Source organism: Schistocerca piceifrons, chromosome 5, assembly GCF_021461385.2.
Source record: "Schistocerca piceifrons isolate TAMUIC-IGC-003096 chromosome 5, iqSchPice1.1, whole genome shotgun sequence".
NCBI lineage: Eukaryota > Metazoa > Arthropoda > Insecta > Orthoptera > Acrididae > Schistocerca > Schistocerca piceifrons.
Window position 1 is genome coordinate 62,244,719 of NC_060142.1, and position 24,489 is coordinate 62,269,207.

At 37.2% G+C, this 24,489-nt stretch overlaps 1 protein-coding gene across 1 annotated transcript in view; it reads left to right on the plus strand.

Annotated features, from left to right (window-relative positions):
• LOC124798734 (Down syndrome cell adhesion molecule-like protein Dscam2) overlaps window positions 1–24,489 on the plus strand; it is a 444,553-nt gene that overhangs the window by 340,511 nt on the left and 79,553 nt on the right. Inside the window, exons 21-25 of the mRNA XM_047262262.1 lie at window positions 2,115–2,273; window positions 8,370–8,509; window positions 18,175–18,331; window positions 19,892–20,040; window positions 20,118–20,238. Coding sequence (XP_047118218.1) covers window positions 2,115–2,273; window positions 8,370–8,509; window positions 18,175–18,331; window positions 19,892–20,040; window positions 20,118–20,238 — 726 coding nt within the window. The remainder of the gene's footprint in view (window positions 1–2,114; window positions 2,274–8,369; window positions 8,510–18,174; window positions 18,332–19,891; window positions 20,041–20,117; window positions 20,239–24,489) is intronic.

Consider the following 24,489-nt stretch of genomic DNA (forward strand, 5'->3'; position numbering starts at 1 on the left):
CAAGCCTTTTGGATAGGGCAGGATTTAGCAGCACCTAGTTCTTTTATCATCAGGTTAACACCTGTTCTGGCATCATTGACACCCTGCGTCTTCATCTGAACACCCATCAGCACCTCGAATTGTCCATGTTGTCTGGTGCTGGTGCACCACCTTTGTATTTTGCTGATGGTATATGAGCTACAAACTGCCCATCCCCAGGATCATGTTTATAATGTATCAGCAGTGTGTAGGTCGCATGTGACTACAGTCCATGCATTGTTGTCCAGTTCTCTTGTGGTGAAGCGAATGGATTCCCTCACTATGTCCTGGCTAACTCATCATAGTATTAGATGTGTTGACTTGAATTTTGCTAGATGACATAGTTTCACAAAGTGTAGTAGGATGTGATAAGTAAATTTGCCTTCCTGATATGTTCTTTCTGCATCTGTTTGAAACTAAAGAGCATTTCCTGCCTTTATAGGTGCTTTACACACTCTAAGAAAAAAAACTAGATGCACCTTCAAGGGATTACCTGAATGGAATGGAAATTAGTAGATGTGATGTACATGTACAGAAAAATAAATGATTACAATTTGAGAAAAACTAGTTGATTTATTCACGACAAAGAGCTTCACAAATTGAGCAAGTCAGAATGCATATGTCTATTTGTGGCCTTTATGCAAGTATTGATTCAGTTAGGCATTGATTGATAAAGGTGCTGAATGTCCTCCTGATAGACATCTTGCCAAATTCTGTCCATATGGCATGTTAAATCATCAAAATCCCGAGGTCTTGGAGGGCTGTGCTGTGCTGTAAGGATGCTGCAGGTGACTATCAGAGGGGTCCTGCTATGTAAAGAAATGGCACCCCAGACCATCACTCCTGGTTGTTGACCCATATGATGGACAACAGTAAGGTTGGTTTTCCATTGCAATCTGGGGCTTATCCAGACAATTCTTTGGTCTGGAGTCTCATTTACTGCAGTAGAACTGTCTTCAGTGATAAGTTCTACTTCAAACTGAGCCACAAAGATCAGCAAAGACAAGTCAGAAGAAACACGGATAGCGATGGGCCACCAACCTGACTTTTGCCCACCATATGGCCCGACAGCCAAGAGTTGGTAGCTACTTCATTTGCCACCTTAACCAATGAAAAATCATACCTACTCAACATAAGTTTCTGTTTGTTTTCTCTACAGTTTTATTGTTTCAGTTGTTTCTCTTACAAAATTTCCATTGCGTCTTCTCACATCCTCTGAAGACATGTGTATTAGTAGCTGCCTTATTCCATTTGAGATTTTCTTTTCTTTGTATCTACAACATCTTTTGCTCTTTGCATAAGCACCTTTGTTAAATAATTCTCTCTCTTCCTATGTCCGTATAATCTATATTTTCTAAGATGTGGAATGTGTTGCTTAATTGAATCTGGTGTAGCCATCTATTCTTAAATTGGCACAGTCTTTTTTTTCCCATTCAAATCCTGAGAAGCACTTCACTTAGGCTCTATAGCATCAATGTTAAAAAAAAATTCTTGTGTAAAATGTGCATTCTGTATTTCAGTTACACACACACACACACACACACACACACACACACACACACACACACACACACACACACATCTGCACACACACGGAGGGGGGGGGGGGGGGGAAGAGAGAGAAAGATAGAGAGAGACAGAGAGAAAGAGAGAGAGCAAGCAGTTGGAGTTGGAGGGTTGTTTTGGAAGGAAGGTGAAGAACAGGGAGAAGAAAGGATAGAAGAAGAAAAGGGAAGTGTCTCTCGAGTGGCCCACCCAGTTATAAGCAGGTGTAGCTGCATGTCGAGTGCATGGGTAGAAAGGAAGAATTGGTGAGGGGAGGGGGGGGGGACTACTTAATGATCTACACTTCTTCTGTATGTTTAGTGGTTGTCTTTAACTTAAAATTGTTTGTATTCCACACAGGATTTTTGATTATGATATTGATATTAAATGTTTGGGAAACATGGAGGCATTTGATAATTAAATGCAGTGAAAAGAAAATTTTTTGTAACAAAAATGTAGAGTAATATTAAAAAGTTGGTGAATTTAGTTCAGTGCCTAAGTTATGAATTGAATCTCAGTGCTTAATGTCACAATGTGCTTTTTTTTTTCAGAGTCTAATGAACATGATACAGAAGTTGTAACAGACTCATTCAAGACTGCTCTTCAGAGCCTTCAGAAATACACAAATTACAGCATTTCTGTACTAGCCTTTACCAACAGTGGAGATGGAGTGAAAAGTCCACCAGTTTACTGTCGCACAGAAGAAGATGGTAAGTCAAAACTTTAGTAACAGTTTTTGCACATTATTCAATACATGCAGAGTTGAACAGAATACTACAGTATGCAGCTGGATATTTCACAGGAAAAGGTGCAAAGAGATGAAAGAACAGGGAATTCACCATTTCTAGCTACTAATTCACTGTCTGATTTTATTGTGTAATGTCAGCTGTTTTTTCATGGTGTATGTCAAACTAATTTTTAGTGTAAACATAATCAGTGTATCTTATAAATCGGAATAGTGTAAAATTTGAGAAACTGGCCATTAACTGAGTGTTGGTCTATTTTATTTAGCCAAAATGTAATTTAGAGAAAAGAGTCCAAAGAAACATTTCTTGATAGTTTAGTGGAAATATACAGGGTGTATCATAATCAATGGCATAAACACATAAGTTAAATGTGTATAATAGTAGAAGCAACAAAAACTGTAAATAAGATTTGTGAGACAATTGTGACTTTATGGTTACCAGCTACCACTGAGTTGATTTGCATAAGTCGTCCTGATTGGGAAGAGGTAACAATACCATACATCGTTGCGAAAAGTTATTACAGATACTTTGGAAGAAATGGATCTGTTTTGAATGAACACAACAGTTAGATGACTGTACATGTAGTAAAAGGTGTTCATAGTGTTTTCCTTGTACCTGGATGCAGGACTGTACCCTTCACCACAAAGAGCTTTCAATCCTTTTTCAAACACACCTGGATCATTTTGAAATTCTTGACAAACATTGGCAAGTCTCTGCTCCAGTTCTTCAACCGTGTCAACCAGAGTTGCATACACTTCACCTTTAAAGTGGTCCCTAACACAGAAATTTGTGGTGTTAAAACTACAGTACAGGTCCTCCTCATTCAGTATTTCTTTGTCCATATTGGCATGTTAGATGTATTCTCAATGTACCAGCGAAATGTGCCGGTATCCCATCATGCGTGCATGTAGCACATCCTTTTGCATTGCTCTGAGGGAACATTCTCAAGCAATCGTGCAAGATGATGCCACAGAAACTGGAGGTAATATCATCCATTACATTTGTTTCACAACATGTATGGCACAATAAGAAGATCACCTAGTACCCCTGACCACACATTCAGTAAGAAATGTCACTGATGTGGAGACTCATGCACAGTTTGTAAGGTGGAGTCAAGACGACTCCAAATGTTAGAATTGTGCTAATCAAACACACTATCACAAGAGAACCCTACTTCATTTATAAACAAAAATATATTGTCTACACCTTGTTGTTGCATGCACTGTCAAACAAAATATTAGTCAAGAACCAAAGTCCACCTCACTAAGACACTGAACTCATTGGAGATGTTACAGGTGCAATGCAATGCATTATTCTCCAAACACTACTGTGGTTCATTCCAGTAATTTGTGTGTCAAATCTCCGTGTAGAGATTCCTGGAGAGTGTTCAATTGTTTCCAGCACAACAGCTTTAAGCACAGGTGTAATTTGTGCAGTTCCCGCTCGTGCAGCATGTGCAAAGCTCCCAGTTTATCAAAAGTGTTGGTGCACCCTTGTAAACGTTTGTTTCTCAGGGTGCCTTGAGGCGGGGTGCGCTTCTTGGTACAAGCATGCAGCCTTCCATGCATTGCTGTTAGTCCTACCATATATGAAATGCATATCCGTGTACTCCCCATTACTCTTATATTCCATGTTACCAAAATCATTTACAGCACAACTGACACTTTGCAAACATCTGACATGAGTGGCATTCTGCCTGTGTGTCCATTCTGTTTACAAATCCACATGTTGAAAAAGTAAACAAAGATCACATGGACAAGCATGCCGTGTTTACACAGAATCATGCCAGCAGTGGCTGCTAACCACAAAGTTGTAATTACTTGGCAAGCAGTTCATTTGCAGTCTATGCCTACTGAGACTTATTTGCTTCTAGTATTGTGTATTTTCAACTGTTTGTGTTTATGCCATCAGTTATGATATACCCTGTACATACATGAAAGAAAAATTAATATCAGTCATGGCACAGTGTATTCAGCCAGCAGCATGTAGCAGTACTTATTGGACCACTGCCCTCATTAGATGGGTTGCCGTATGTCTTCAGGGCAATTTATGGTACTCCCGTTGGGCCGAATCTACTCTGAAAACAGACAGTTCCACAAAAACAACAAGACATTTCTTGCTATATGGATCATGGTACACATTGTAACAGCCCAGTTGTAACAGTTCAAGTCAGCATGAATTTGCTAAGTTCTGTGGTTTCCCCCACCAACATCACACAAATGGTTACCACCCCACTAATATGGGATGGTAGAGTGCTGGCACAGGACGCTAAAACTGATTCTTGTATTTGATGATACAACCTGGATGGCAGCACTGCCATTAGTGTTACTTGCCTCTGCTACACCACAGTCAAGCAGGATATCAGCACATCATTAGCTGAGATTTGCTGTAGGTACCGAACCGCACAATAACTCTAGGTTCGGTGTGGGGCAGCAGTGGGGTGAGTGGACTGCTGTAGCCTGTTGTGGGGTTTTGTACCACTGAGGGCTACGGCAGGGTCAAAGCTTCTCCATCGTTTCTAGGTCCCCATTTCAATACATACATACAAATTGAATTTACATTTACAAACGGACACAGTTCCAAAGACAGACCAGATAATTGTGCGTTATAACAGTGACATTGCCTTCATCAGCTTTAACAGCTATTGCTGTACTATCTTTCAATTTTTGACTAATATAACGGGCTGTTTTTCTCTTTAAATATGACATTCTCATGGTATTTCATTTTCCTCAAGTGCGTTTTTCAGAGGTAAGTTGGTTTTGTGAGTCACTGCTACATATTTTTTGGAGTCTTTTATTCCCAAATGTTTCAGTTTTGATAATGTCACTAATAAGGTGCTCCATTGTTTGTTAGTCTAAGTTGCACCCAATATTGTGACTGAAGATTCAGTTTTTTGTCAAAAACATCAGTGAAATCAAGAAGGATCCCCCACATTGTTTCCAAAGACAGATCAAAGAAGCAATGAAGAACTGCAATTTCCTCATCACATTTCAAGCAACTAAAGGCATAATCGTGATGAGTCCACTAGACCTGTTTTAAGAGCTGAACCCGAAGTACATACGTAAGGTGTCCAAATCAGACCTGAAGTAAATTCTAAGAAAAGGCACAGCTTTACAACTAAATAAGAAACTTTTCACATCCTAAAAATGGAATACCAAAACATCAAATGCATCAAGAACAACCAAGAATTCAATCAGGCACTCAAGTAGTTGAGGTACACAGAGAATCTAGATTAGCACCTTTTGATACGTTTAATCTGTCTGACAATGCCCCAATAAAGCCAATATTGGATATCAGTAACAAAAATTTAAATAAATTTATGTCAATACCAGCCATAGAAATTAGGAGCTTACGGACCTCCTCGAATTTGTGTTGAAACATAATTATTTTCAGTGAACAAGAAATTTTATGAATAGCCAGATGGGTTAGCCATGGGATCAAGTCTCTCTGGCATGTTAGCTGAAATTAATATTGATAATTTAGAAAACCAATGCTTCCTTAATATCATGGATTAGTTAGTAAAATAATTTACTATTGCAGATATGTAGATGACATATCATACTTTTCCAGGACAATAAAACTGAAGTAGAACAATAATGTAACCTTTTCAACCATTTCCATCCCAACATCCAGTACACCAGATAATATATTAGATTTTACCTCAGCTCAGTACAGCCGATAGATACACATAAAACAGAACTGAAAATTTACATTCCTAGCTTTCGGAACTTTGTTCCTTCATCAGGGAGGAGAGAGGGGAAAAAAAGGGAAGAAGGGAAAGTGGATTCAGTTACTCACAACCCAGGTTATGAAGCAACAGGGAAAGGTAAACAGGGAGGGTAGCAAGGATGGAGGCATGGTTGACAACCCTCCCTGTTTACCTTTCCCTGTTGCTTCATAACCTGGGTTGTGAGTAACTGAATCCACTTTCCCTTCTTCCCTTTTTTTCCCCTCTCTCCTCCCTGATGAAGGAACAAAGTTCCGAAAGCTAGGAATGTAAATTTTCAGTTCTGTTTTATGTGTATCTATCGGCTGTACTGAGCTGAGGTAAGTACTGGCCAGCCCCTCTATCTCTTTGTTAGTATTTGTTTCACATCTTATATGAGATTTTCCATTAATCATTTAGATCAAATATATTAGATTTCTTAGACCTAACTTTTTGCCTAAAAGAAAAAAAAAACAACACCCACACACCTTCATAATACACAGAAAGAGTGTAACAACAGCCCCTCCTCTCCCACCAGCAGCCTGCAGAAGTATGATTAATAGGGCAGTGAACATCCCATCCCCAGTCTTTATGATAAAATTGTTTTGATCAAACAAATAGTTACTAATAATGGATAGTCAGCATCAGCAATTGTTCACATCTTTAATAACAGGAAAAAGAAATAAACCAGAAATGAAACAACACACTGGTTTCCAGCAGACACTAAGCTTCAAAATATTTCACTATTCTGTTGACTGAATTAGCTTCTTATTGACAGTCAGTTCAGAAGGTACAAGTACGGCATTAAAATGATCAATTACACAAATAACAACATAAAACATGTCCTTCCTCACAATTTTAACAAGGTGGACAAACATAAGCAATCAGGTATTTACAAGATCACATGCTCAGACTGCCCCAGTTTATAGCCAGAGAGGACAGGCAGATAATTTTCCATATGATATAATGAACACGTCAGCTCTATGATGTCACCTCACCTTTATGATGCCGAACACAGCCTTTTAAACATGAATAAATATTTCACAAACTGTACTAACAACCTTCAAGCACAAACTCAATATACTACAAGCACTTGAAATACACAAATCGACTTCCAAGCCTGCTTGGATGTTAAACAATCAGACAGATAGTGAATACAACAGATTTCCTTTAGCATTCAGCAATGAGTGTCTCATAATACAACAGCCTCACAAGAAGCAATGTACACAATTTCCTTATCCCTGTACCAAATTTAAATACACCCTATTATTTCAATCTCAATCCATCTGTCCTGGTATCTCGCCCCCCTCTCTCTCTCTCCCCCCCCCCCCCCCCAAATCTCTCTCTCTCTCTCTCTCTCTCTCTCTCTCTCTCTCTCTCTCCACCCTCTCCCTCCCTCCCTCCTTCACTCCTTCCCTCCCTCCCTCTTCACCCTGTTTCCCTCCCTCCCACTAATTCCCCGATCATATTCACGTATTCAGTGTTCAGTGTCACTTAGTTATATAATTTGTATGCATAACTAAAGTAATGTGAAGACTTTACAGTCTTAACAAGAGTTATTCTGTATGTTAATAAGCATATCAATAATCTTGTGGGGAATATGTTACAGTAATTTATTTCTCTCATTTCTCTAGCGTTTTTTTCAGACATTTATTTGACCGCAGTACAGTAACAAAGCCATAGTGACAGTAAATTACAGGAAGTTTACATGACTAATTTTGGTGAAGTTCAGTCACTTTGGTTCAGTAGTCAAGCAATAGTTGCCGTAAACTTTCTGTAATTTACTGTAACTATGGCTTGACTACCGTACTGAAGTCAAATAAATCTGAAAAAAACTTATGTTTAGTCACATTCCTTAAGACAATCATGTCTAATTATGTAATCTCTAGCATTTCTCACCTGAGATAGTTTACTCATTAGATCTAACAACTAGACATCCTGTTAATGCTAGGTGAAAGACTGGAGTAGATGTGACATTCATTATATCTATACAGTTATTGAACATGAAGCTGTAGCTCTGAAATGTGTTGGACAGTAACTAGAAAATAAAAATATTGTGACTGAAGACAGAATGCTATTAATTAATATATCCCCAACCTAGAAGTTACAGTCATGGACAACCTATGACTTAATGTCTATTAATAACATTAAAACACTCCCACCATTAAATTCACATAGCACTTTTGAGTGTTTTTTTCTGTAGTTATAAACCAAATTAACATACCTTCATTTGACATTTTTGTCTGAAAATAACTTTTATTGCTATCTTATCAAAAGGTTTACATGTGTTTCATGAAACAACAAATTATAAAATTTTTAAATGATAAGGAGAAATGTGTTTGTTTTATTGGCAGTTCCATCTGCACCAGCTGATATTAAGGCAGTGGTGAGCTCATCAAATAAGATCCTTGTCTCATGGTTGCCTCCACAGCGACGCAATGGAAAACTTACTGGCTACACATTTTACATGGGGATTATAGAAGATGGCAAAGAGGTAGGGAATTGAAAACAAAGATATCTATGGACTACAGTAAAAACTTTACAAAAGTAATTTGGATAAAAATTCATCATTTCTTGCATAGTATGAAAATTTCAATAATTTTGCATAAAAAGCTACCAAATTTTATGTTAGTAACTGACATGAAGATGTCTCTGATATGCATAAAAATATCAGTGTAAATGTGAAAATAATTGTGCCATTACTAGAAAATATCTTTTATTTATAACTTTAAGATGTAAATCATATTTCATTCTACATGAACGCATGATGTGATTCAAAATTATATAACATTCATGAGCTGATTGTTTAAGAAATAAGACAAAATGCAGAGTAACAATCTGCTCTAACATTAGTGACATTGGCAGATGTTCACAGTCGATAGGACCATGTTTTGCTGTAAGACAACCATATTTGCTGTTGCTTTTTAAAGTCTTTAGTCTGTAAACATAGACTAATTTATCCAGTTTTTTACTTTATTTATTTATTTGCTGTACATGGTAACTAAAAGCTGTATTAAGAGACCAGTTTAAATTACAGTGGATGTCTGTACTAGCAACAGACAGTTACTAAAAAATTAATGTCGGGAGAGGGGCCGATCACCGAAAGAGACAGTAAGTTGCAAATTATAGGGATAGATTACTTTTTTGTGTGTACAGAAAACAAATATTCCTTGTGAACTATCAAAAATTGCTGAAAAACTCTTCAGGTATGCATATTGTTTCTTACATACTCCATCCAACATTGGTTTGTGTTTAATTCCATAAAATCATGCTGGTATTTCTCTAGTTATTATCCACATCTTTCTGTAAGTGATCATTCCACTTGTTTATCTACCTTTCTAAAGGTTTCTGAACTTAGTTGAGTGATGCTACGTTTATGTATTCCAGCCTTATCAGTAATTCATATACTATTTTTATTTTTCATGTATTTATTTATTACCCAAGACAGGATGCGTGGGTGCTTTGTAATCAGCCTCTTTTGTTTGCTTCATGCATTGCCTTTTTGATACCCAAACACATTTCGTTCAACATTTCTCCACCTACAGGCATTTGCTTTGTTTTACAGCTGTTGTACAAAGATTTCTGTTTGTTTAAAAGTTCCTTTATAGTGGCCACATGCAATGGAGGATCCCTCCCTTCATGAATTGTCGTACTAGGTACATATCAAGATAGTGGTTAGTAACTACTTTTCTAGAACTGACTCACAGTTCCACTACATGGTCCTGCCAGAGCTAAAGGTTTCAACTTCCTCATTGAGTTGCTCCTAGTGTCTTTATCCAGTTTACTGAATATATACAGCCAGGGTTGCCACAGGTTCTGGAAATCAGGGAATAACGGAATTTCAAATGTGTTAGGGAAATAGCAGGGAAATTTGGAAAAAAACTCTGGAAAAATCTTATTTTTGTCTCAGTAGATGAAATAGTTTTTTTACTGAGGTGTCACGCATCATCACTGGCTGCTTCCCTACTCCTTCATTACTACTGCTTCTCCCCTTCATACCACTCGCCTCAGCTTGCATTCAGTTCTGCCACCACTTCTTGCCACTAGCCTAGCGGCGGCTGATGAGAGGCAGAGAGGCATGAGAAGTGGTTTGTTTGAATTTGATTCTCAGAGACTGTAAATGCAGTCTCTGGAGATGGTGGTGGTGTGTGCATGAGTTGTCTGAGTGATTGTGTGAATGTGTGTGTGCTCTCGTTTTCTGACTAGAGCTATGGCTGAAAATTTGGTTGTGAAAGTGTGATTGTCTTTTCTACATGTCTGTCTGCAGCTCAGCAATCATCTTTACTGTGAGTTGCTACCTATCCTCATTATTATTGATTCTCAGAGTATTCAAACAAGTTATCTGTTACATGGATTGATCACTGGTGTGATTGTCTTTTCTACATGTCTGTCTGCAGCTCAGCAATCATCTTTACTGTGAGTTGCTACCTATCCTCATTATTATTGATTCTCAGAGTATTCAAACAAGTTATCTGTTACATGGATTGATCACTGTGGTCTCATTTCATCAACATGCTGTCTGTGGCTTGTGAATAGCTAGCCACACAAGTGGATTTCAACAACAGGCCAAATCCACAGACCGTTTCTGTGGGTATCTGTAATGGGTCAGACCGGTTGATCTGAAGCCATCTGGTTCCCACTAATGTGCAGACCCTGCTTGTTGGATCTAGTCTCACCGATCTGCCCACAAGCCTGGTCTGTTTGTGTGCGGCGTAATGCTGCGGATTTTCATGGTTTATTCATGGACCCAGGATGCAGTGCTCCTCAACAGGCTAGGGGCCATGAGTGATGGATTTCAAGAATAGTGACTGTCTCACCACAAATACATAGTACAGTGTGGTGTTTTATAGATGTTTTAATTGTTCAAGTGCATTGTGGCACTTCAAAAGTAGTTTATATGTTAGAAAGTATGGGTGATAAGAAGAAGAAAATTGTGTTAGTCACTGGTGGCTTGTACGCTGTGTCCTCGTATATTTCTCAAAAGAAAAATCACATAATACCTGTAAAATAATAGATATAACACAGTGGATAATAACCGACAACAACGATCATAGTAGAATTAACATTTTATTGGCAGTCACCTACACTGTTAGTTTACACAATTCTTCTCCGCTTTATACACTTCTTTCAGGAGGCTACTTTTTTCTGAGGTTATTTCTGAAATAAGTGAAGGTATTTTAAATCTGTCTTAAGACTCCAAAGAATGCATATTTTTGTCACCAAATGTGTTTCATTTTACTGAAATAAAATAACATCAGTAGTCTTAATGAAACACACATACCATTTGACTTGCTTTCTCCATCTAAAGCAGTACATTACAAAAGATGTTGATGTTAGTATTTAAGACTTCAGCCCACATCAGGAAATGCCATCAGCTTGCAAGTTTTTTATTAGATATTTCTTCTTTTGCACTAGTGTTTCTTGTACCATAGCTGCAGAGACAGAATGTCAACTTACATCTTAATTTATCCTTGAGATCTCAAAATGTGTCAAGGGAAAATGCTAAAGCTTGTCTGGAAATCAGAAAAATATCAGAGAATTTCACTTGGGGAAACTTATGGCAACCCTGACAGCTTTCTACTTGTTTCATTGCCCTTTGTACTTTATTGCTACAGCCAATACCAGTGATGTTCACTGATAAAAGGAAAAATGTGGACATACTGTAAGAGATCAATTATGTTTGTTGCCATTAGATCTGATATGTTTCCATCATGAGTGGGTTTTTGAACTATCTGTTCTAAGTAGTTTTTGGATAAAGCATTATAGTATTATTTCATAGGGTGTCTTGTCACACCCACCATTACATAACTGTAACTATCCCAACTGATTGCTCAAGTTTTTGGTTTCATCTAGGTACGAGCCTGGTGGTCAATAAAAGGACCCAGTTATAAATTTATGCTTGCCCTTGATACTGAGTCTTGCTGAAACAGTCGCACATGCAGCTTCAGTTTTTATCTTTATAGATTTTATTTTCTTGTCTATTGAAAGGAATACACCATCTCAATTTCCCATTAACCTGTTCTTTCAAAATAAACATAGACTTACCGCAAAAGTTCCAGTGCTATCAATTTTGTGTTCTGGCCAGATTTCTCTGCCAACCATTATTTGAGCTGCACTGCATTTTAGAAGTGCTTCAAATTCTGGGATATTGTTGCTACTGCTTTAGCAGTTGATTTAATATTTTAGTAGACTCATCTGTGGGAGTCATTCTGCTACAGCTACTATTCATTGACTGGCATGGGGAGTTACCTAATACAACAAAAGCTCTGTGTGTTCCATACACATTCAGCTACCTAGTGTAACAAGCCTCTATAATTACTGTACACTTAATATGTGTATTAGAGAGGTCAGGCACAAAATTTCCCTTTCCATACATTCAACTAGAATTGCTGACTCGTTTGTCTACAATTACTTCACTTTTATGATAAATTTTTATATTTAAGAGTGTGCAGTGTCTTTGAAAGTTTGGCTGTCAACTTTAGGCTCGATTAAATTTCAACTAACATAACATTTCACTCTGTGACTGTTCTGTTTCTTACTTCAGAATAATTATGTCTGCAATCACATGAATACTTACGCCTTTTCTTTTGCGATGAAATTCTTAGCATTCACCTCTCAACAGCTTCTATCAAGAGTTTTTGTTTCACCAGTTTGTTAATGTAGAAAATCTTTACAAATTTTTGTGGTGCCCATTCGCTTGTTGAATACAAAAATACACACAGCTGGACAAGAAATATATACACTGACCAGCAGTCAGAGATATAACTTCCCATGACTACTCTTTTACATGAAGTCAGTTTGTTCCCACTACATTCAGTTTTTTGATGATACATCCCCACTCGCCACCGCTGCTTCATCCCTGTCCGCTACATATTTTTATTTAAGTTTTCCCTCTTCAGACAGTGGCTCCTCCCAAATAACTTCTCCCACTAGCCTTCAGATCAAATATCCTGGAAGACTCAATTTCAGTTAGATACCAAAATGACTAAAAACAGTGACTCCCAGTAGTTCAGTGATTCCATAACTTCAAGAAATTAGATATTTTCAACTCGTAAATTTCTTTGGAAAGAATTCCATCATCCAGTCAACTATTTAATACAAGTGGTTACTTTAATCTTTCAGAATTACACTATGAGTTTTCCCAGATCCAGACTATGTAAACCAGAAAACTAAAAGTCTCCCACAGGCCAGACATTTTGTCTGTGGTGTTGTCTCACCAGAAGACTCTTATGACTCACCCGTTAGGTACCAGAATCTTCTTTCAGACCAGATTCACTACCAAAAATACAAATATGTTCCCATTTAGTATCAATAATTCACAGCTATACCAACTTTTGCACTCCGGTGGTAAAAAACAGAACCATTCATGCACAGGCAAAGAAGTGAAACTTTTTACCCCCTTTTAACAATAGCTTTGACTTTTGCAAATGGCTATCATATACTCTCCTTGTAGCCAGCTTCTCAGCTTCCATCGATAACAGAAAACAACAATTTTCTGCTTTGCTGAATGTCACTTGCATCTGCATTGGCACCGGTTCATTTTTCTCTTACTTATCTGAACATCAAACACACACATACCTAGACATTATTACTAAAACCTTAATCATTTACTGTTGGTTAGTACTTGAGATTGTATAATAAACTTAGTTAAGTGACTATTGTCATCCCTAGTAACATGGTGACTCCGATTTAGCCCATCACAGTGCCTCCTCTTCAAGCAATCCCATTATAGACCATAAATTAATTACTATAACTACCACCCATTTTCAGTATAGCAGGTGAATAGTACAGCCAACTGGTTGCAACCATAACCATGGGTTCAATGGATTTTAACCATCTTTTTCAAAAGGACTAGAAACGTACATATGTGCAACAACATAAATTACAATCAAAGCATCACGGACCAATATTTCATGTCATACAGAAACTACTACTTGCAAAAAATGTAGGCATGTCACAAACAACATGATATATAGCAACATAGGAAAAGTAGTACTTACAAACTTCAAATTAGCAAACAGTCCAGTAGAGTGATGTAACATCTCCACATAATTTGTTGGCAAAAATAAGAGCTATGTGCTGACTGAAGGAGAGTGGAGTGTGTGGACACCAGGAAAACAAATCCTAAATTGTGTGCTCTGATAAATGTGTATCCTTGGTGGCATAACCAGCCAATAACTATAAGCACATTGGAATTAATAACAGAATTACAGAAGTAAATCATGCAACTAAATGAGTATAAAATAAATTTTGAAAAAAAAATGCAAAATAAAATGTACTAGCATACATTAGAACCTTTATAGGACCATCAGTACACTATCACAAATAATGATATCTGTGCAAAAGTACATTATTACAAGCACAGTGACAGTAAACAGATTTATATGACCTCCAGTACATCATCATATAAAAAGTAATAATGCCAGTACATAAGCACGAAGAACGCTATTAAACATAATGACAATAATGAGCAAAAATTCATGGGTCTCTTTATAGTAACAAATGTAACAAGAATGGGTGTCATCACTATCTTAGTGCTATATAAACTAATGAACAAAACTGTATGCAGAAAAATTGTGGAACTTTATTTGAAGAAATGAACAATTCGCAAAGGCTACCAGCAGTCATATGAAGATGTTTTTGTGAACAGTGTGGGTTTGAAGTCATTGAGTTGCAGCTGATCATTTAGTAAATTCCCATCTCTGTGCTCTGGATGTGTATAGATATTTAATTGTACCCAAAGGTCCATCCTGCACCTTTTCGGAGTGTGATTGGTGAACAGTAGATGTTCAGCAAACGTAGAGTTTTGTATGTTTGCTCCTTTCTTTCCTAACATATGTTCTTTATATTTTGTCCTCAAAGCTCTGCCTGTTTACCAGTGTAATAGCATGGGCAATTATTGCAGGTTAATTCATAGATACCTCAACTGGAAAATAAGTTGCCAGTATTTTTCACTGTACACAAAGGTGTTCTCTGCAAACTGTTGATTGTAGAAAAGAGACACTACAGTTATACTTATTCACTAGATGGCATTTAATCCTATAAGAAACATTTCCTAAGAAGGAAATGCATATGAGTTTCTTATTGTGAGAAGAAAAGTCATTGCTCAATGTCAAACATTTTTGAGAGGTTTTCTTTCTGAAGATGTAATCTGCCATGCTCTGGTCATACCACTTGTTGACTGTGATTGATCCAGTGACATAAAACTCATTTAGCTGGCAATAAAGGCAGGCAGGCAATAAAGGAGTACTTACAAGAAGGTGTATAGAGGAATGAAAAAGTTCTAGTTTATGAGCTTTTGGATACATCCAATCAGTGGGGATAATACTGTCTGAATAAGTTCGCTTATGGAAGATTGTGAAACTGAAAGAATCATTTTCTACGGAAATTATTAAATCAAGAAAATTTAGTTCCCCTTTTTTCTTTTTGAAGTTCTTTCATAATGCAAATTTTCTAATGGAAGTTATTAAGTGAATTGAAAAAAATCTCCAGCTTGTCATCATTATCATCAAAAGCAATGATAATATTGTCAACGTATCTCACATAAAATCAAATTTTTTGATGTAGTTCCAAATTGCAATTGAAGAATGTTCTTCCAAGTATGTTGATGAAGACAGCCAAAATGCCACCAGATGAACTCCTCCTAGCCAAACGGTAAGGTTGAATATACATTTTTCCATTGAATGTGAAATACTTATATTCAAGAGCAAATTTCAGTAAACTGATGAGTTCAACAGTCTCTATTTTACTCATTTTTTATGTTGTAGTATAGTTTCTCTCAAGGAGAGCTATAGCTCTTCAGGAACATTAGTATACAGACTGACAATGTCAAATGAGACCAAACTGGTATTAGCTGTGCACTATAATCTTTACTATTTGTAACAGAAAAGTTTTGTTCAAATACAAACGAATCTTTAATTTTATAATGAAGAGGCCTAGCCAATGTGTATGGACACTACCTATCCCATTCACCACAGGATGAACCAGATGACCCTGTTTGTGAAACTTGAACTGATTTTTGAGTGCAGGTGGCTTCAGATACTTCTTTATAAGCCATGTTTTTTGAAAATTGGTGAACAAACTCTTTGTGTTAGACAAAACTTGCCAAATATCTTTTTATAGATCCGCAGTTGGATATACTGTAGCCTCAACAATATTATTATCCTCAAAAAACTTTACAGTTTCGTCAGTATACTCCTTTTTTTTTTTTTTTTTTTTTTTTTTTTTTTTTTTTTTTTTTTTTTTTTTTTACAAGCAATGACAACAATATTATCTTTATCACTTTTGTAAATTAAAGCATCATTTTCTTTCAGCTTACAATTAATACTTCTTACTAATCCCTGTTCAGCAGAGTAAACATCAGATTGCTGTGGAAGTTCTTTATCTATTATGTTGTTGCATTCACATTCAGTTTTGACTTCATTGACCTTATCCAGCTTAAGAGATTCCTAACCAACTTTAAGATCGACAATAAGGCTACAACTCACAGGCACCTTATTAAGTCAAGATGGTTGACTGTACTTAAGCCTGTGTGAAAGTATAAGCCTGTGTGAAAGTAACGTCCATTTTGTTAAGCACTCTATCATAAAACTGATGCTTCACATTGTAGTCAGTTACATTGCCATTGTTAGAAGTGACCCTATTACTGAACTTCAAAAATTTATTTTCATATATGGTGCTAATTTCATATTTGTCGTTATGAAGCCAATCATTAATAGTATTCCAGATTCAATCAATCTGAAAATTAAAAAGTTCCTAAAAAGATTTAGTTAAAAACAAAAGCAAACAGTGGGCTTCACTATTCAAATAGTCACTCTTTTGATGAAGTTGTACTGTCCTATCAGAAATGACTTGCTGACCAGCTGCACATTGCATCTTATTGTCTAAAGCATTAGAACATCAACACCATTTGTTCCAACAGTGCCACAAACTGGGTGTCATTTCCCTAAGAGGCACCATAATTTGCCATTTGTCTGAACTGCCAACAATTAACAGATGCTTGCCCTTTTGCACATGATTTCTCCTGACACGGGATATAGCAGGTTTCCCAACATTTGAAGCATGTCACACTGTCTCAGTTTCAGTTTTAGTGGGAGACAGCACCTAAATACCTGTTGCTAAGGAGTGTGAGTGTAGTAGCCTAAGTTCTCCCTTGTCCCCGTGTCCTCTGCACTAGATCTACCACTGACAGTCACAGTTAAGTGAGTATTCCGCCACACACCGTCAGATGGCTTGCGGAGTATGGATGTAGATGTAGATGTAGAGTTCATTTATTTCCTGCAGAGGAGACAGTATCCACAAGAGAAGATAGTGCTTGAGGTGTCTTTGGTATCTTTGGCACACAAGTCTCAAAAATTTGCATAAAATGTCTGTTCGCCACAGCTTTCAATCTCATTGACAGCAGTCAGGACAATTTCTAGCTACTTATGATGAGCAGCTTATTCGTGTTTTCCCTGAGAACAGCATTCACAATGAGGCTACATTGTGGCTGGTGCAAAGTTCATTTGAAAAGTAAACAAATAGATTAAGTCAACCTTGCCCAACTGTCTCCAGTAATTTAAATATAAAGTAATAATAAACAGGAGCATAAAAATAAAAACAACAATAATAACAAGCTCACTGTAAAGGTCTGTTCAAAACATTGGGAATTTTAATGACACCATGTGAATAAATTTACCAATCAGATATGCATATGAAAAAGAAACTTCATAGCTACTGAACAAAAACCTCTGTCCATGATCAGAGAATGAGGTGTAAACTGAACCAAAATGACAGATACTGAGACAAGTGACTGAGAACATAAACTCAACTAATATCCTACAACAATGGACAGACAGCTGGACTGGATGGGATATTTACGCTTTCTGCATCCTCTGTAACTGCTTTAGTGGTTATATACAAGTTAAAAGTGTATTTCAGCTATAAATTTGAATTTTTCTGATGAACTGTGCATCGTATACTTATAATATGATTTGTTCTTCTTGTATTTCACTATTTCCAGAAAAAAGGAAGCACCAGTTTTCCATTATGTGTTCACTTTCAGTATTTAGATCCAAATTATTGGGTAGTGAAATATTATAAACACTTAATTGATGTCTATAATTTGATAGAGATTAGTGTCACTTGTTGTTTAACCATGGAAAAAAATTAATATTCTAGGAAGGAACCCACAAACGAATTCTAAATCCACAGAACGAAGTCCATGAAACGGATAAACTAAAGGAAGGTGCCACATATCAGTTTTGGGTAACAGCATCAACTGCAGTTGGTGAAGGTGAAAGTACTAGAGTTGTAACAATAACACCATCTAACAAGGGTAAGTGTAAACCTTATAACAAATAAAACATCACAGACAATATGTTCATTTTTGTACTGTAGATGAAACTAACTTTATTAATGTCAGTGGCTTATTCCCAAGAAATGCTACACACAGATTCAACCAGTGACCAGCCATCACATAGTTATCAGTAATACAAGCATGGTCTGAAACTCTCATAAGCCATTCAGTACCAAGCTACAACAATAGCAAGCAACCAGTGCTCAATACACAACCCATACATAAAAAGTTCCAGACAAGTCACAGTCATACACAATACTAACAGGACAATAAGTTATTAACACTGCACTGGTACTGTCGGCTTATGGTCATTCCTTAATACCAGCTCATAATCAATGGGACTGCCCACAGAACTCACTATTGGGGGTACCCTATGGGAGGTTCTGGACATACTCAGTGACAATGCCATCTGTAAGTTGGCTGGTGAATCTTTGTCTGTCATCATTGTGCCAACAGACAACAGTAGGAATTCCAGAATGAGACTTTCACTCTGCAGCGGAGTGTGCGCTGATATGAAACTTCCTGGCAGATTAAAACTGTGTGCCCAACGAGACTCGAACTCGGGACCTTTGCCTTTCGCGGGCAAGTGCTCTACCATCTGAGCTACCGAAGCACGACTCACGCCTGGTCCTCACAGATTCACTTCTGCCAGTATCTCGTCTCCTACCTTCCAAACTTTACAGAAGTGAGAGTAGACAAAGGTGAAACTTCATCTCTGGGACGTGGGAAGAAGTCAAAAATGTACATTTTACTTCATTTGAGAGCAATACTGTGAAATGACGTAACATTATGAAAGAGTATTGTATTACGTTGCTAATTTTAATTATAAAATAACCTAAAAATTAAATAACCTAAAACTCTAAGTTTTTTAAGAGTTTTTGTGAAGATACTCTTCAATGGAGGCCCAACAAAAAGTTCTTTCATTCAGTCTTAAAGTCTACTACATTTTCTATATCATATTTAATTTTGCTGTGGCAGGTTGTTGAATATATATGTACCCATGTATCTGACATTAACCCTTTGAAGCCTTTGTAGAACTTGCTTTTGATCATGTTTAATAAGTCTGAATATTATTTTTAGCTGTTAAATGCAAAACACGTTGTATGAAAAGTACTTGATTGAATATAAGCAGCAGCCATTTTAACAGTTGTCTATGGTTTCTGTATGGAATGTACTTTCTATACTAAAGAACAACTGCATTTGCTTATAAATTAAAATTTGCCAGTATCAGTTTTTTAAAACATTTCTGAGAATCATTTTAGTATTCTGGTGCAGAAAACTTTGCTTCTGTGGATGACTGTATGAAATGTTTCATGATCACTATCTAAATCATCTAGTGATTTTTGTTATGTTCACATGTTTACAACTTAAGTGCTGAAGTACAAGCACATCTTAACCTTACATTAGTTATGTGCTCAAGTGTGACTGCCCACATAAGACATTTACTTAGAGCTGCTATTTTATTAGCAATAAAAACTGCATCACTGACATGGTTCCATAGCTGTACTAACTTACAATAAGGCAATGTTTTTGTTGCAGTCCCAGCACGGATAGTTTCATTCAGTCGTACAATTATCACTCCTTGGAAGCAAGATATAAATCTTCCATGTAGGAAAGTTGGTGCTCCTACTCCTCAGTTTACGTGGCGTGTGTATGACAAAGTATTAGAACCAAATGGAAGGAAGCAGGTAAACTTAACAACAAATGTTCATTGTTTAAACCCACCTACATCTATTACTGAACTTTGTTTTGATGTATGTTGCAGGTAAACAAGAATGGTTCCCTTGTAATAAAAGATATTCAGCGCACTGATGAAGGGAATTATACATGCTCAGTGGAGAACCAGCATGGGAAAGATGAAATTGTTTACTCAGTTCATGTGAGAGGTAAATCAGTGTTTCTAAATACAATACATGATGGATTAAAACATTTCTATGGAGTGGAGGAAGAACTTATTTTAAACATTGCATTGGTTGCATCTGACATTTGCTTTCCATAAAAGATAGTTGTAGGGAAATCCAAGAAATCGTTATCACTGATAAAGGAGTCACAGTAAACAGCACTGATTCTCACTGTAGAATAATGAGTATGCTTTATTCACTAAATGGATTAAAAAATGTGATTAATAACGCACACACATCACAAGAAGAAGGCGGTCTCTGTACCACACTGAGTTCATTGTGTAACTCCCAGATTGCAGAACAGTGTAAACAACTTGACACTGTGCCAAATACGACTGTAAAAGTGTAACACTGTTTACGACTATCAGAGAAACAAACAAAACATTTTAAATTGATTATTAAACACACCCTTGACCAATGTTTAACACTTTCATTGTCTTTTGTGTCTAATATGTTAAATATTGACAACAGAAAGTAGCTGACTTAGTTTATCGAAGTTGCTCCTGCTGACTGGCTTGATGAGAATATCTGCTTGCTGACCTGCAGAGCTGACATGTTCCTGGTTGAAGATGCCCAAGGTGAATTTTCCTTGTATAAAGTGATACTTCCCATCATTGAATTTTGTTCACTAATGATGCTCAAGGTTCTTGAGCAACTAGATGGCACTTTGACAGCCCATGCACAGGGTGGTAGTTATTCTTTTAGCCTCTTAATATTTTTCAAAATTGACTGGATGCACATGGTTTATTTTACAGCTTGACAGGAAGCTACACATTCTGTTTCTGTTGCTGACAAGGCTACCTACCACCTTCTGACTCTGTGAGATCCAAGTTGTAGTAACTTCACCAAGTTTAACAACAAAACCTGTGGTTTATTTCCAAGTACAAACAAACCCCTGCATAGTCTGAATCATTTAGAACAGACAAACAATTACCCCAACTTCTTGAGTAATATAAGCTGTAAGAGACTGTTACCTTTAGGTAGTTTAAAGTTCTCTTCTCAACTTTCCAGAGTGTCTTATTCTGGTTTTCTGAGGTGCTGACTTGCTTTGTACAGTGCAAAAGTAATGTTAAATCTAGCTGTATGGTGCATTGATAATTTTTCGAACTGAGTCTCAGCTCAGGGTACTCTTGACCACAATCAGCAGGTATTGCCACACCATTTACATTTGCCATGTTGTACTCTTCCAGCATAGCCCCCACACATGCTTAATGATTTATGAAGACAGAGCTATCTTGAAACTGCTCTGTTTGCAAACTGAGTTAGTTACATCAGATCCCTACTCCAAATTATTCAGCAACAGATTGATGACTTCTCTAGATTCTGGTAGAACCAGACCATTATTAGTGTGAATAGCTAGGGTGGCCATTCACAGAAATGCAGGAATCTACATCTATAGCCATCTGGCCGAATTTGTTTAGTACACTGGTGAATTGTTGATTCTATACACTAGATGCTTGTTTGAGTCCATGCATACTTTTCTTCAGCTTGCATATTCTTTTGGTACCATTCTCATGTGCAGGGTAGTCAGAAACAGGCTGAAAATCTGTAAGGGTGTTGCAGAGTAGGTTGTGCTGGGAAATAATTGTTAAGGAAAAAATTCAGTACATTATACTGTTTCCAAGTTATTTTGCATTGAAGTTAGGCAATCAAACCACTGTGTGTGCAAATTCAAGTGTCCTCTCAGAAACAGTGTCACTAAGTATGCTCTTCATTTGGTTTCCTAAAACTGAACAAGAGAGTGATACAAAAATTGGACATGGAACGATAGTAAGGACTGAGCCCAAGTCAAAGATTCAGCTGTCTCATGACCTGTCATTTATGCTATGAGAACAGCTGACACTAATTGTATCTGGCAAGCTGGCTGAATTTGCATGCACAGTGACATGACAGGCTAAATTCAATGCTAAACACTCAGAAATGGCCTAGAACCTCAAAGCTAAACACTCAGAAATGGCCTAGTGTAACAAATCTTTTCTTAAAAATGATCACTCAGCACAATCTTCCCTGCAACACCCTACAAGCTTTCCGGACTATTTCTGACCACCCTGTGTTTCTAGGTATTGACTTCACTGCATTAAGGTCAGTTTCAATATCAAGCAGTCACATGTCCATATCTTAGGATGCTGTGATGGAGAAGATTATTCTTATGGAGTCACATCGTACCATTGGGCTGAAAGTTTCAGAATAGTCCATGCCAAGCCTCTTTCGAAATTATCTAACACCAAGTCAAGTTTTAAATCTATCCACAGTTCCATCTGTTTTCCCCTTCATTTGGAATACATGTCTATTGTCACGTATTTCTTGGTTTTTTGGGGTTCAGTTACGATCATAGTTTTGTTAAGATTAAGTGAATCATTTCTTCGTGTATGGCCAATTTCGTATTTTTTGAGTTGTCTTAGTCCATTGCATCTTGGTATGAGATGGGTTCATAACACTGTATCACTTGTGCAGAGTTTACATTGCAGTTGGCATATCTAATGGGCTTTTTGATGTTTGTCCTCTCTCGTAGGTTTCTTCCTATTTGATTCACAGGTTCTGAGAAGTCTTCATTGACATTCCTTTTAGTAAAGAAGTTTTCAGAATGTGGTTCTCCTTCAGATTCTTCTTCTGCCTGATTCAGGCTTTCTTTATGAGTTAGTCAGTGGTTTCAGATATTAAGAATGCTTCATCTTCTTTATTGATAATTTTCTCAGCTTGACAGTTCTTGTACAATTTGTTCACAAAAGCAACATAATAACAGGGTGTATGCGACCCGGGACAACCGGGAGATCCAGGAAAAACCCGGGAGTATTTTCATCCGGGAGAAAACCGGAAAAAACCCTGGAATTTTTTAGAATTCCAGGGATTTTTCCTTGTTTTAGTTTTGAGTTAATTTTTTTTTTTTTTACATTCACTGGTAAGAACCAGTACTCTGACAAAGGATATTACTGTATCCTGCTACTGCAGAATAATTCTTCAACAATAAAACATAAATGAGAGAAGAAAACGAAAATAACTTAAATGCAAAGGAAATGTGCCATATACAACAACGACACACAGCGCTCATGCAAGCGTGTGCCAACAGCAAAATGTGTCAAAGGGTTTAGGAAGACTATGCTTGCCTCCGATGAGCGTGAAATCACAACTGTTTACATGAGATTCGTTTTAGCAGTTACGAGCAGACTAGTGCGCATGCGCATTTGAGTCGCGTTTGAGCAGTAGATTGTCCCACTTCTGGCAACAGGAATGTGGTCGTTGGCTGTGCAAGCAGTCGCAGCAAGCAGCTAGATGCTACTGGGAAAAGGGGGCGCCAAATTCATATTCGCGTGGGGAAAAAAACTTGTTTCACAAAGCGCTTAGAATCCAGCGCACGTTGGTCTATCGATTATTCATATGATTCTGAAACGCAACCCTGTTGGTTTTTGAACATTTTTGAACACATCCTCGTCGCATCTAGAAATAAACTTTTCCCAGACAAAAGGGGACGGGGCTACACGAGTTGAGAGGAGTAAAGCCAAACGGATGAATGCCAATTGCCGTCTGATTATGTGGTTGATTGGGTTTGCAAATGATCAGCGTTGTTATAATTACTAGCGAAATCCTTAGATTCAGACTACCAGAATGGAAGTAACGACTAACAGGAATAACGGGTGAGAAAGATTACATATTGTCTCATCGGTGTATCCAAGAAAATGAAATTTTGACAGAAAATTTTTGGCCAGATCGCTACACTAGTAACAACCAGTTGTACAGTCCCCAGCTAGCAGCCGCATGAGTTCTATTCTGGAAGTAATGCGGAAAACGTGTTGTACGAGTACGTAACAACACCTAATCGGAGAATAATCGCGGGATAACTAAACCTGTGATTCTAGCAGGGTTAGTGAAGTTAATCGGTGAACAAATTTTGACTGTGACAGGAATAGCTACACAATTGGTGATGACAAGAAGGAGAAGAAATGGGGACATTATACAAATTATGGAAGAATAAGACAATTCCAAATTTATATAACAATTTCATAATACTACTTTTCGATCTCATGCTTGAAAAACTGGTGCGTGTGAATGAAATATTAAACTGCTTCCTAACATTAAGCTTTTTGTTTGTAGTAGGCCTAATAGGCATTTGATATTGGTACTTCGTGAATTATATTCTGTCTTGTTATAAAAATGGCCATTTGTGCCAAAGCAGTCTCGTTTATTTGGTGTGTGTTACAAAATTTCTGCAATATTAGAAAGGCCTATTTTGTTTTATGT